Source organism: Cyanistes caeruleus, chromosome 18 (genome assembly GCF_971803275.1).
Source record: "Cyanistes caeruleus chromosome 18, bCyaCae1.hap1.1, whole genome shotgun sequence".
Taxonomy (NCBI): Eukaryota; Metazoa; Chordata; class Aves; order Passeriformes; family Paridae; genus Cyanistes; species Cyanistes caeruleus.
In genome coordinates, this window is record NC_141718.1 from 10,444,276 (window position 1) to 10,457,347 (window position 13,072).

At 48.4% G+C, this 13,072-nt stretch overlaps 2 protein-coding genes and 1 long non-coding RNA gene across 4 annotated transcripts; 1 reads left to right on the forward strand and 2 right to left on the reverse strand.

Annotated features, from left to right (window-relative positions):
* Positions 1–36: 36 nt before the first annotated feature.
* On the reverse strand, positions 37–4,982 carry COQ5 (coenzyme Q5, methyltransferase). The gene is made up of 7 exons (XM_023947302.2): positions 4,802–4,982; positions 4,270–4,419; positions 3,565–3,789; positions 2,752–2,858; positions 1,085–1,173; positions 768–879; positions 37–651 (listed from the first exon to the last, which is right to left on the reverse strand). Exons 1-7 carry the CDS (start codon positions 4,947–4,949, stop codon positions 550–552), a joined length of 933 nt encoding a protein of 310 aa, XP_023803070.2. The 5' UTR covers positions 4,950–4,982; the 3' UTR covers positions 37–549.
* Positions 4,931–10,449, forward strand: LOC111936600 (uncharacterized). 2 transcript variants are annotated; one of them, XM_086855548.1, is made up of 4 exons: positions 4,931–5,017; positions 5,214–7,363; positions 7,950–8,087; positions 9,845–10,449. In XM_086855548.1, the coding sequence occupies exons 2-4, from the start codon at positions 7,076–7,078 to the stop codon at positions 9,980–9,982; spliced, it is 564 nt and encodes a 187-aa protein (XP_086711674.1). In that variant the 5' UTR covers positions 4,931–5,017; positions 5,214–7,075; the 3' UTR covers positions 9,983–10,449. The 2 variants fall into 2 exon arrangements, with proteins under 2 accessions (XP_086711674.1, XP_086711673.1); XM_086855547.1 differs by lacking the exon at positions 4,931–5,017 and having other exon boundaries at positions 5,216–7,363; positions 7,947–8,087.
* On the reverse strand, positions 10,157–11,741 carry LOC111936601 (uncharacterized). Its single transcript, XR_002868272.2, has 2 exons — positions 11,492–11,741; positions 10,157–11,050 (listed from the first exon to the last, which is right to left on the reverse strand). It is a non-coding gene; the product is annotated as an uncharacterized LOC111936601 (long non-coding RNA).
* Positions 11,742–13,072: the final 1,331 nt, after the last annotated feature.

Sequence of the window (13,072 nt, forward strand, 5' to 3'; positions counted from 1 at the left end):
TCCATCCTTTCTTAGGAAAACTTCTTACAAGACTGATTTAAGTGGAAATAAGTTGATTCAGAGCCCTTTTATTTCATAAGCCTTCCATCATTTGCCTTTGAAAGAAGTAAAGATGTCATGGGAAAAAATCCTTAAACTCCACATGACAAAGATAATAACAGCTTCATAAAAGTCCATAGTTACTTCATAAATCCAAGTTACTTCTCACAAGTATAACATCCTCCTTAAAGCTTAGTAAAAAGAAAGGCATCTTATTTGGAGACTAATCAGTTTGTTTCTGTATCCACACCCACTGCCAACTTGTTCCACTTGTTAGCAGTGCTCAGTTTTGGCCATATCCTTTACATTACACTTGAAGAGGAATGTAAGTGTAAGAAACACCACTGGAATCACTCTTTCTTGGTGGGCAGAGGTAACTTGTGTTCTTCTGAGTCCGGCTGCTGAGCAAGGCCCTGCTGCACAAGTTCTTAGAACTCTTGATATCGTTAAAATTCCACAGCTTTCGTATCCCTCATGAAAATTACACTTCTGGTGATTTGCTACACAGACTCACAGTTTGAAACCTGAGTGAATGGCAACAATGCCGAAGTTTAAATTATCATAATCCACTTTGAAAAAGCCTGCATCTTCTATCATTGCCTTCAGCTCCTCCTGAAAAATAAGTGCCACAATTATTAACAACCTGAAGGCCCATAAACCAGCTGGCCACAAGATTATGCTGGAATTGTGTTTTGTGTGTTAGTGAATTTGGGGAAATCCTGCCTTACCTGAGGGGGGAACTGTCGGATGCTCTCCACCAGATACTGGTAAGATCTCCAGTCACCAGCAATAACCTCACCCAGAACAGGGATAACCTGGAAACTGTAGAGATCATAGAGCCTGCACAAAGGACAGTAAATACAGATTAACAGAAACAAATTTAAACCCTCTCCAACACGAGCTGGTCTCTCTGCCACTATGCTATGCAGCCTGTAGCTAACTTTAAAAGTGCACCAAGATGTGGTCTCAAAGTGTCTCTAGCTCTTATTCTGAGTACATACAAGAGAGCCTTGTGACACAGCATAAAGCATCACCATATTCCTACCTGGAAAGGAGAGGGTTGCTGACATGGCTAAATTCAAGGCAGAGAAATCTTCCTCCTGGTTTCAGCACACGATAGGCCTCTTGAAGTGCCTGAGACAAAGCAGATGTGATAAGTTTTCTTCTGTAGAACAGCACCTGCCTATTATCATGCCATGTGATATTATCATGCAATTCTGATGAACTGAGGGGAATGAAGAGTATCCTGACTGGCAACCTGCAATATTTACTGTAGAGAAGCATCACAAGACAAGTAAAAAAAAAACCCAAATGTGCCACAAACCCAAAGCACAAATACTCTTGCTGTTACATAAATAGATTTTTACAAGGCTTTGTGTCAAAACTGTGATGTCGGGTTTGCAATTTTCTTTTCTTTCCCTACTCGCAGTTGATGAAAGTTTGTTGGCAGTGCTCTTATAATTACAGACCAAACACAAAAGGGAGAAGGTGACTCAGCTACAAGAAACTGAAAATCAAAAATGGGCATGATGATTTTTTTAAATCAAAAGAAAAGATTTTACAGTGAGGCACACCCAAAGGTTCAAAGAAAGAATAATACTGGGTTTCGGATGAGCAATGTGTAAGAACAGGAAGGAAAGAGAAATAAGAAAATCTTTGGCTACTTTGAAGATTCCATCCTGCATCAAAATGGAATACCTAACAAGAATCTAGACAAAATCCTGTTTAAAATTTTATGTTCTTTCATACAAGAGCAGAGCTGTATTCCAGAACCTCTAAAGGCTGTACATCTACTTGACTTCAACTGTCCTGTTCCTATGGGATAAAATATAAACACTACACAGGAACCCTGAAAGAGTTGGCAGTTTGGGTGTGTTTTGTATCAGGTCTCCAGGGAGCTCTGCTACCAGACTGCTGTATGCATGAAGGCAAAGAGCCCGTGCTTTGGAAGGGTGCAGACAAAGCACCCGGACAAGTCATGCACATTAAGTTCAAAGGCACATGGTTCAAGGTGGTTTGGATCCAAATGCTTCCACAGGAGCTCTGCCAAGGTGGTACCACACTCCTCCAAAAGAGACAACTAGTGCATCCAGACAGGTGTCACCCCCACAACAGCCAGTCCTTCTCAAAGGACAGAGATAGTTTAGAACAAAGAGTACTACTTATCCTAATTAAAATTGTACTTGTTCTTTATAGGGAGCTCTGCCAGTGTAAAGCACAAGTGGGCTGAACAGGCTGGTTCAACAGCAGCAGCCTCTGTCCCACTCTGCTCTGGCAGTTCTGTTGGCTCAGGCAGGGAAACAGAAGGGGACAGGAAGCATTTGACCCACTGTTGGTGGGATATAGATCAGGTGCTGCAGGAAGATTTGAGAGATGAAGACTGACTGCACTGTGCATGTGTAGATCCAGCCATGCATGGTCAGGAGAAGGTGGGGAATGACTGCAGCATCCAGCCCTTTGCCTTACAGACTGTGTGGCTTGCAAAGCTGGAAGGATTGGGTGCAACTGGTATAAATCTATTTTTTTATGACAAAGGTGGGGCACTTAATTGCATTTTCCATTCAAACAAGTTGCATACTACATGCCACTTATTTTAAATGTTTCAGGAGTAGTCTAGGATCTTCCTCTATCCAAAGGAGTTTCAACTTTGCTTCCTTTGTAGAATAAAATAATCATAAGGACCCCATGTCAGGATACACTGTAGTAACTTACCAAATCAATACGAGTTACATTTCTGATTCCAAAGGCAATTGTGTATACATCAAACTTATCATCATCAAAGGGCAACTCTTCAGCATTCCCAAGTACCCAGGACAAGCCTGTAGGGAAAGAAAAGTCACAGAACTGAATACAGACTGCTCCAGAAAGGCTAGAATTCACCCATTCTAGAAGGAATTGATTATTTTTAAAGTGATGTTGAAAACTAGTATTTCCATTTTGCAGTTTTGTTGGAGGAAAGACACCTTGACCTACACTCATAAATTTTTCAGAGTAGTTAATTCTGCAGATCAGCAAAACAGATCATTGTTCTGCACATACACATAGTGTGTATGTGCCACAAAGATTTTACCCAAAACTTGCATCATAGTGGAAAGCACCGCTGGCTGCCATTTGTTTGTGGCAAAGCTGTAAAAAGAGAATCTCTGCTCAAACTGTAGCTACAGACAATTACTAACATCTTGCCATGCAACAATAGCCAAAAACAACACATTTTGGTAGAAAGATTCCACAGGTTGAGGGACATGAAAAGCCACGCTCCCTCCATCAGGACTATCAGTAGGTGATGCATTTGCAGCTGAATTGCTTCCCAGTCCCCAAAGGATCAAGACCATGTCTATCTGTAGAGCATGGATGTCTGGGTTATTGGCAAGCAGACAAAATGCACAATCAGTGACTGTGCAACTCATGTTCCTTTTCCCCAGGCACAGCTCCCACTCTTGGTAAATGTACACAGGAAAAAACCTTTGCCCCTTACAGTTTCTTACTATCAAGAATGTTACTGCCATGGTACAATGCATTATTTACCTTCAGAGTAGCCCAGATGCTGTGCTTTCTGCTTCCCAACTTTTAACATTTCTCTGTTGATGTCACAGACCACCACTTGGGAATCCCCAAGTGAGTTAAATTTGTCCTTTTGGTAACTCTCAAAAATTTCCTGCCATGACAAATTCTGATGCTGCTTGAGCTTCCTCTGGAGCTGGCGTTGTCGTACAGAGCGAACATAATTAATGAATCGAAAGGCAATGTCACCTGCAGTTGTTTTAAAGGAAAGATACACATTTTGGCATGTTTTCTGACTCAAGATTAAGTTGAAACATAAGGCTTTGAACATCCAAACAACTTATTATTCATTTTTAGTCATCTATATTTATAAAACCACCCCCTCAGACAGACTGTATAGACACAAAAAGAGTGTGTGTATATGTATATAGACAAACAGGGAACTTTTAGAAAACTAAGAGTCCATGACATTCCACAAATTTACAGTTTTTGATAGCATATTATGGCAGGACTATAACACTTTCAGACCCTCAAAGCAAGATATTACAAAACACAAAGATATTAGTTCTCAACCCTTCTCTGGGAAAGACAAATAGATGCTTCACTAGCTTTAAAGACAGGGAGCTAAGGGTGAGAAAAAAACCCCAGCAGGCAACGTAATTCTGAAAAGACACAAACAGCTGAAAAACAGTGTGGCATTGTCATGTGGAACTCACCAAAATTATTTACCTGTTCCCCCAGCAACATCAAGGAGGAGTGTTCCTGGGCAAGGGTTCATTTTATGCATGAGGATATCCTTCCACACCCGATGAATTCCTAGAGTCATTGAATCATTCATTACATCGTATTTCTTGGCCACCGATTCAAAGACCTGATAAACTGCAAAGAAAGGACATGGGAATGAGATGCAATTTACTTAAAAATGCTAAAGTCTAAGTAGAACGCGTCCTTTTTTTGCACTGTGGAGGTTTGTCACTATGTGGAGCTGAAAAATACCGCACGAAAACTCATTACAAAAGAAAATTAAAAATAAATGTAATCCTACTGAGCCTGCGGCCCGACAGAGGTCTCTGGAGAAACACAGCCTCCCCGAGCTGAGGGAAGTAACAGTGATATTATTCACCGGGACTCCCGGTAACGCCTCAAAGAAGGGCCCAGCCCCAAACACGTCCCCAGCACTCTGGAGAACGATCACCGGCTGTCCGGGCGCCCAGCTCGGCTCCGGGCCCAGCCCGCCCTTTCCCGCCGCCGCCGCCCTCACTTTTCTCCCTCCTCTCCTCCTCCGTCACGCTCTGGAAGCCGAAGTGCATCTCCGGCCCCGCGGCCAAGCCGCGGCGAGCCCGCACAGCCCCGGCGGGCCGGGAGAGCAGCGCGGGGCAGCGGCAGCGCCACAGCCGCACCGCCGCCATCTTCGGGCAGCGGCGGGGCGGGGGCGGGGGCGGTGCTCCGCCGGGGGTCCGCTCATACCGGGCCCGGAGCCGCGTTCCGCCGGGGGTCCGCTCATACCGGGCCCGGAGCCGCGTTCCGCCGGGGGTCCGCTCATACCGGGCCCGGAGCCGCGTTCCGCCGGGGGTCCGCTCATACCGGGCCCGGAGCCGCGTTCCGCCGGGGGTCCGCTCGCACCGGGCCCGGAGCCGCGTTCCGCCGGGGGTCCGCTCGCACCGGGCCCGGAGCCGCGTTCCGCCGGGGGTCCGCTCATACCGGGCCCGGAGCCGCGTTCCGCCGGGGGTCCGCTCATACCGGGCCCGGAGCCGCGTTCCGCCGGGGGTCCGCTCGCACCGAGCTCGGAGCCGCGCCCACCCGGGGGTCCGCTCGCATCCGGACCCACGGATCCGCTGCCCAAGGGGACGCCGCTTCTACCGGAACCCTCCCCGGTGCCACCGCTGCTCCACGGGGCAACGAAACCTGTGCTACGAGGACAAACATGACGGGGAAAAAAATCCCAAAAACCCAAACCCATCACAGCCCTCACGGTGCACCTGAGTAATTTCGCAAATAGTTTTCTTCAACTTTGCTTTATTTTCTTTATTTAGTTTTTCTTTAGATTGTTAATTCTGCAGTTTTCTTCACTTAAAGTGAAGCCTCGTGGGGAACAGGAGGGAGGGTTTGTGGGTTCTGAGGAATTGCAAGGAGGAGTGCAAAGGTGCCTCGATTCTGGTCAGAAGCATCAGGCCACATTAGATAGAAACTTTTTTTTTCCCCAAAAAAAAAACTTGCACTGCTTATCACATTATTTGAATCATCCAGGAGTTCTTCCAGCTTTGTTTTTAAGAAGTTACTTAACCCATTCTCAGGAGAGATGACATCATGCTGTTAAAATCAGCCCAGGGACTGCATTCCCAGGGCATGAGCTGGGCTCCCTCACCCAGGACTTTCCTGCCATATTGGGACTTTTAGCACCATCATCGGACCACACCATGATTTTCTCCTATTTTTCTCGTATAATATTTTTAAAATTCTATGTTCTCTGCAGCAGGATGCCCTCCAAAGCATCATATTTGGTTTTTTGGGTATTTTTTTCAGCCTCAGCTATAGTGACAGATGATCTTTGCCTGCCAGAGCAGTGACTGGGAGAGTCCCTCTCACTCAGTAATCAAGAACACTGCAGGGACACCAGCGACCAGTGGCGTTCACAGAGTCACAGAATGGATCAAGCTGGAAGGGACCACTGTGGGTCCAGCCTTCCTGCTCCAGCAGGGTCATCCCAGAACACATGGCACAGGATTGTGTGCAAAAGGTTCTGGGATATCTCCACTGAGGGAGACTCCACAACCTCTCTGGGCAACATGTTCCAGTGCAGTCACCTGCACAGTGAAGTTCTTCTTCATGCTCAGGTGGAACTTATGTGCATCAGTTCCTGCCTCTTGTCCTATTTCTCAGCACTAGAAAGAAGACCCTGGTCCATCCTCTGACACCCAACCTTTTAGATATTTATACACATTAATGAGGTCCCTGTCAGCCACCTTTTCTTGAGGCAGAACAGGCCCAGCTTCCTCAGTCTTCTCTAACAGGAGAGATACTCTGGTCCCTTAATCAGCTGTGCTGCCCTCCATTGGACCTGCTCCAGGAACTCCATGTCTCTCTTGGTCCTGAGGAGCCTAGAACTGTACAAAGCTCTCCAGATGTGCCTCATGAGGGCTGAGCAGAGGGGCAGGATCACCTCCCTGACCCGCTGCTAGTGCTCTTCCTAATGCTCCCCAAGATTCTATTGGCTTTCGTGGCCCTCAAGGCACAGTGCTGGCTCAGGGACAGCTTCTTATCCATGAGGACCCCAACTTCCATCTCTGCAGAGCTGCGTTCCAGCTGGTCAGCCCCCAACCTGTACCAGTGAAGGGGATTATTCCTTCCCCTTCTTCCTTCCTGCGTTCAAGCAGCTCAGCCATGAATTAAAAAACAAAGCGACGGGGAAGGGCTGCGCACGGCCTGAGAGCCAACACTCCTGGCCTGGCCTGGCCTGGCCTGCGCTGGGCCGGCGGGGCCGCCGGGCCGCCCCAAGGCCGTGCCCCGCCGCGCATCACCGCGGCCGCCGGTCGCCATGGGAACGGCCGCAAGGCATGCCGGGCTGAAAGAAATTGCTGCGGCAAAACCCTGCAAGAGCGGCGGAGCGGGGCCAATAAGATCTCGGGGTGATGGTGGCAATGACCAATGGTTGGAGTCCGGTGCTGAGGGGGCGGGGCTGGGGCGCTCGGAGGCGCCGGCGGCGCGCGCGGGTCGGTTAAACAGCCGCGGCGGCGGAGCCGAGTGCGTGCATCGCTGCGCGCCGTCCCGCACCCTCACCGGCTCTACATCCGCACCGCGCCGGTACCGCGGTGACCGCTCGACGGTGAGGGCAAGGCGTTGCCGGCCTTGAGCATTGGGCAGGGACAGCTGCCGAGAGGGGCTGGGTCCGGCTCGGAAAGTCTGGGACTGGGCAACCCCGGTGCCTGGGCTCTTCCCCGGCCGCCGCCTCCGGTTTTCCCTCATCCCCAGCAGCTGCCGGCGGCACCCTGTAGCCAGGCGGGGCTGCGAGCCCTTGGCCGCGCGGGCCGGGCTTCCTTCGCCTCCCTCGGGGGAGGGAAGGGCCGTCGGGCCGGGCGATGGAGCGGCCGCGCTCTCTGGCGGAGCTCCCGGGCTCGTCGGGCCGGAGCGGGGCTGGGGAGGGCCGGGAGGGCGGCGGCGCTTGTGCGGCTCCGGGCCGGGGAGCGGGTGCCGAACGGGAGGCGGCGTTTGAGCCCCGCTGCTCGGGCTGTGCCCGGGGCCGTGCCCGTGCCCGGCACGCCCGGCCAGGGCTGCCCGGCCGGGGCGGGGGCACCGCGCGGCGCCCGAGAGCGCGCTGGGAATGGCGCTACCTGTGGGGCTGCTCGGCAGCAGGTGGTTCCGGCAGGTGCTTCTGCAACTCTGAATTTCCTTCGGTATTTTTCTCCAAGCAGGCAATCATGAGTGATCGAAAGGCAGTGATCAAAAATGCGGACATGTCAGAAGAGATGCAGCAAGATGCTGTGGAATGTGCAACTCAAGCCTTGGAGAAATACAACATTGAGAAGGACATTGCTGCTCACATAAAGAAGGTAGATGTTGGCTTGTAATGTGCTCATGATATCTTTGTGCATATGAAAAATCAATTGGGGAGAATGCTGCTGGGCAAGTAGTGCTAGAAAAACAAGTTCTAGAGATGCTTGATAATCAAGTTAGACTTTGTCTTTAGGCTGATGTCCATGTGTTCCTTTACCCACCTTTTACATGGACCTTTCTAGGTACTGCTTTTTTCTTGCAGTCCTTTCTGCTTACTGCCTTTTTTACCACTGTCCCGTTGTCCACGTGAGGATAGAGTGGCACCTGACTCCCTGTGACTGATGAGCTGGTACAAAACACAGTGACTCTATTGAGCTGTCCTGTGGTTTTCCTCTGAGAGGAAGCTTGTTGTTCTTGGTTTCAGTTGTATTTAATTTAATCTTAAGGATCTCTTTACAATTCTTGCCAAAGATCTTTTGATCTTTGGATCAAAAATAGCAAGGGAAAAGTAGTTTTCTGCAATTCTCTGTAATCACACCTGTCCTTATGTAGTGATATAAGCCGTCCCCAAAAAAATATCCTGGTGGCACTGATTATCTGCTGTTTGCAACATCTGTGCCGTCCTTTATGTAGGATTAACAATACACGAGAAAGATCTAGTTCAGATTATATTTCCTGCTTTGTCAGCTCAGGAGAACGGAGAAATCAAAGTGCGTCAGTAGAAGTTAAAGTGATCTGAGTGGAAGAGCTGTTGAAATGTTAAGGCCGATCACTGTCTGGAGTTAACTGCTTGGCATGAGAAGCTAAATTTGATAAAGGTTTAGGCCACAAGCTGGGAATTTTCACATGGATATGCTAACTTCTACCTGACGCTGTGAAGAAGGGCCTCGAGAGCTAGTTCAGGCTGGAAAATAAGGAAGTTATAACTGTCAGCAGAAACTTCAACATGAGAGATAAAAAAGACTGTCCAGACGCAATAAAGAACAAGAAGTCCCCAGACCCTAATGTCATTAGTGGTCTGGACTGTGAAGGGTGGGGAACTGAGACTGGGAGGGTGTAATTGCCTGGGAATTTCTTTGTTCGGAGTCCTTCTGAAGGCACCCAGCTGGAGCTGTTCTGTTGCTGTACCACTCAAAGCCTGAGATTCTGCTCCAGGACACTTGGGGTGGAGGTAACTTTAAAATATGGGGTACCTGGGATGGAGAAGTTTCTCTAACATGGGAAGTAATTAATTCATACAGAACAATTGTCTCTGCTAAAAAATGCTTGTTTGCTATGACCAGAATACGAAAGGCTTTATTTCTCCAGATGCAGAAAGTACCTATGAAAGTTGAAGAGAGAGTTCAGTACTTTCCAAATATCCTTTGTAGCAACTACTGTGAATTTATAGAGGATTTGTTTGAAAATACGTAAAGCACGAGTGCTTAGATTTATTGATCATACTGTTGTTTCAGAGCATGTGGCAGAGAATTTCCTGTTCAGCAGCTGTGCTGCTGATAAACAATGAAGTCTAAATTATGGCTTTGTCTCAAACTAATGATCTTTTACTTGAGAATTGTATATTCAATCATGTTATGAATTTGGGGGAATAGAAGACTACTTTCCTTCAACAAAAGTAATGGTTTAAACTTATTACTGCTCAGTTCAGAAGCGCTGAGGGGTTTTTGTGTGTCTGACTAAGCAGCAGGTGAACAATAAGATGTAAATAAAATAATCCTAGTATGTAAGAGCATCTGTTCTTCCTCTGATTGCCTTGCTCAGAAAGTGAATACCTATTAGAAGAGTTCTTGATTTGTCATGATCTGTTTTGCAGGAGTTTGACAAGAAATACAATCCCACTTGGCACTGCATCGTGGGAAGGAATTTTGGCAGCTACGTGACTCATGAGACCAAGCACTTCATCTACTTCTACCTCGGCCAAGTCGCTATTCTTCTTTTCAAGTCTGGCTAGAACCATGGACTGTTACTGAAACTTGCATCCAGTTACAGGACTCTGACTAGTTACTGCAGCCTTCCTGAGGACACAGGCCTTGATCTTCAAGGGCAATGGCAGGGATTATGTTGTAACAGATGACATTACATTGTGGATATAAAAAGGAAAAGTACCAAAAAAGTCTTCCTTGTATTTATTTTTTTTTCAGAAGGCTCCTCCTTTGCTACTAGAGCTGTTGGAGCAGTTTTGCTTTTGCAAGTTTTATAGCCATCTACTGTATTTCCAGATTACTGCTAGTGCTATGCAAGTACTGACAGTGTTTAGCTCTTTATGTTTCAAACTTCTCTTATTCTTCTGATTTTACTTTTATAAAATAATTTTCCCCGTCTTCTTTTGCTGAATGTGCTGTCCCAAAAATTGAGCTGTTTCTTTTTCTGCTGTCTCTGGAGAAGTGCGCTGGAGAATAAAAGCCAAGTTCTACCCCAGCCAGGTTGTTATTTCTGGCTGATTTGTATTGTTGTGGTGACAGTGATGATTCGGTCTGAGCAAGCCATGGGGAGTGCTGCCTGAGGGGGTGTGTGGGGCCTGCAGCGTTCCCATCCTGCCTGGGCTCCATCCAGCTCCGGACCCGGCTGCGCGTGACTCGTCACCATCGCCGGGCACCGGTCGTGATCCCGGGCGTGGAGCGGAGCCTGCTGTGCTGCCCCAGCAGCAAAGGGCAGCAGCTGCACTCTGCCTGGGCTGCTCCAGGGTGGTGGGAGCCCCAGGGCACTGGGAGCCCGGTGTGGGCAGCAGGGCTCGGGTGGTGCTTGTGTCACTCCCAGCCACAGAGTGGGTGCTTAATGTGAGCTGGGGCTGCTCGAGCTGTGCCCCTGCCTGGCACACCCAGTGACAGTGGCACTAAGGCCATGCTGGGAATGACAGTTCTGTGGGGCTGCTTGGCTGGTGGGTCTGGCAGGGGCTTGCTCCTGCAGCTAAACCCTCTTCACTGCTTGATACAGACATCCTGGTTGATCAGGCAGCTGTGGTAGAGGATACAGACATGCCCCCAGAAATGTGCAGCAGCTTCTGTAGGGTCCTTTTGGGCTGTGGAGAAATGGGAAGTTGAAAGAGAAATCACAGTCATTATAAAGAGAATAAATATTTGGTTGTAATAGCCTTTCATGGAACACTCTCCACACAAGACCTCAAGGGGCAACACCACTTTGGAGAAGTGAAATACTGTGGTCATGCAATACTTTGGACTTTTCCTGGGGCCAGGTGTCACCTTAGAGAAATCTCTTCTGAAATCCAGAATAGCTGAATGCTGAACTAAGTACCTAAGTCACCAAGGAGTGCTGTGCTCTGTCAGGGACAAGAAGGAGCTGTAGTAGCCCTTGGCCTGGGTCAAAGGCCACCTGTCTGTCCCATGTCCTACCCCTGGTGCTGTGTTGCAGGGAAGGAAAACAGGTGGAGCCTTGAAAATAAGCCCAGTGCCCTCTGTGTTTTTCCAGCAACCACAGACTCTGCTGATAGCAGCTATCATACCGAGAAAAAACTCAGAAATTTCCTAGTGTGGGCTTAAAGCTCCTTGACCAAGCAGAGTAATGGCCAGCCAGGCCAAAAGAATGACCCAGGCTCTTGCTCTTGTACAGCAAACGGTGCTTTCAGGAGTAGCGGGAGGCTTTTAGCCGAATTCCCTCCCTGTTCATTACAGCGCCCACAGCATTACAATTGTTTTAGGCAGAGTTAGGCCACAGCCGCTCTCCCCCGTGTCCCCGGTTACCGGGGCCGCAGCGGCGTTGCCGTCGCCGTGGAAACGGGAGCGGGCGCGCGGCACGCCGGGGTGGGGGAACGCCCCGCCCATCATCCCGCTCCTGGCCAATGAGCTGCAGGGGCGTTCCCGGCAGTGACCAATGGCTGGCTGTCGGCGCGCAGGGGGCGTGGCCGGGGCGCTCCGGAGCAATGGCGGTGGGGGCGCAGGGGCCGGGCCTGACCCGCCAGACGGGGGTGGCGGAGCGCGGCCGGGCCGTGAGGGGAGCTGCGGGTCCTACCGCAGCCCACGCCCTCCCGTGCCCGGTCACTCTGCATGCTTTTTTATTATAGGTGACCATGTGTGATCTGACGGTTGTGATAAAGGATACGGAACTGTGTGAAGCGATGTTCTGCCGGGTGCCAGTCGGTCTCTGGAGGAATGCGGTGTTGTGTGTGGCACTGCAGCTCCGGTAACGAGGTCCGGTCTTCGCTACTAATATCTTCATATTGAACACTATTTGAATGATATGGTTATTTTTATTTGGGGGAAGTCTTCCTTGCATTTATTTTCTTTTCAGAGCCTTCGTTAATTTGCTAATAAAAATGTTGTGTTTTGCTTTTAGAAGTTTTGTGTCTCTATACTCTCATTCTAGTACTGCATGTGCTATTTCTTATTTCTTTTCAAATGTGGAGGAGCAACTTTGTTAGAAAGTTGAGGGTTTTTTCCCCCACAAATCCAGAAGATCTAAATACTGTGGTAACTATTCTTACAGCAGTTACCACAGTAATTCCAAGAACAACAGACCTAAATAGGGAACAATCAGGTGTTAAAATCAGGCCTTTATGAGGTTTTTCTAAAAATAACATTTACAGACGATATGTTTGAAATGTGTAAAACACAAATTCCTAGATTTGTCGATCATACTGGTGTTACAGAGCATGTGGCCTGTGTGTACAAAACTGGGAGTGAAGCTTTTACTTGAGGGGCTGTAGATTCGGATCATGGTATGAATTATGGGATTAAAGATGCCCTTACATGCTCCACCCATACTTTTTTTTTATGAACCTGGAAATTGCTCTCCCATGGAACTTGAAGCTATCATCCCTGAAATAATAGAAAAGGCATCAGGAGATGCATTCAAGAATGTATTTTAAAGGTTAAAAGAAATGCCGTTAGGATCCGAGTTGCCTTGTGAGGTTTTTTTCCCCTTTTGCTTTGAGGGGAAAGTTTGAAAATACCACTTCAAATAGGCCCGATGAGATATTTAAAAAAAAAAAAACAAAACCAAAAACTTTTACGATTATTTGCTACAAATCGCTGCCAGTGATTTTATACCAAATGATTTTCCATGGTGTCGGGCGCCGCTGAGGTGA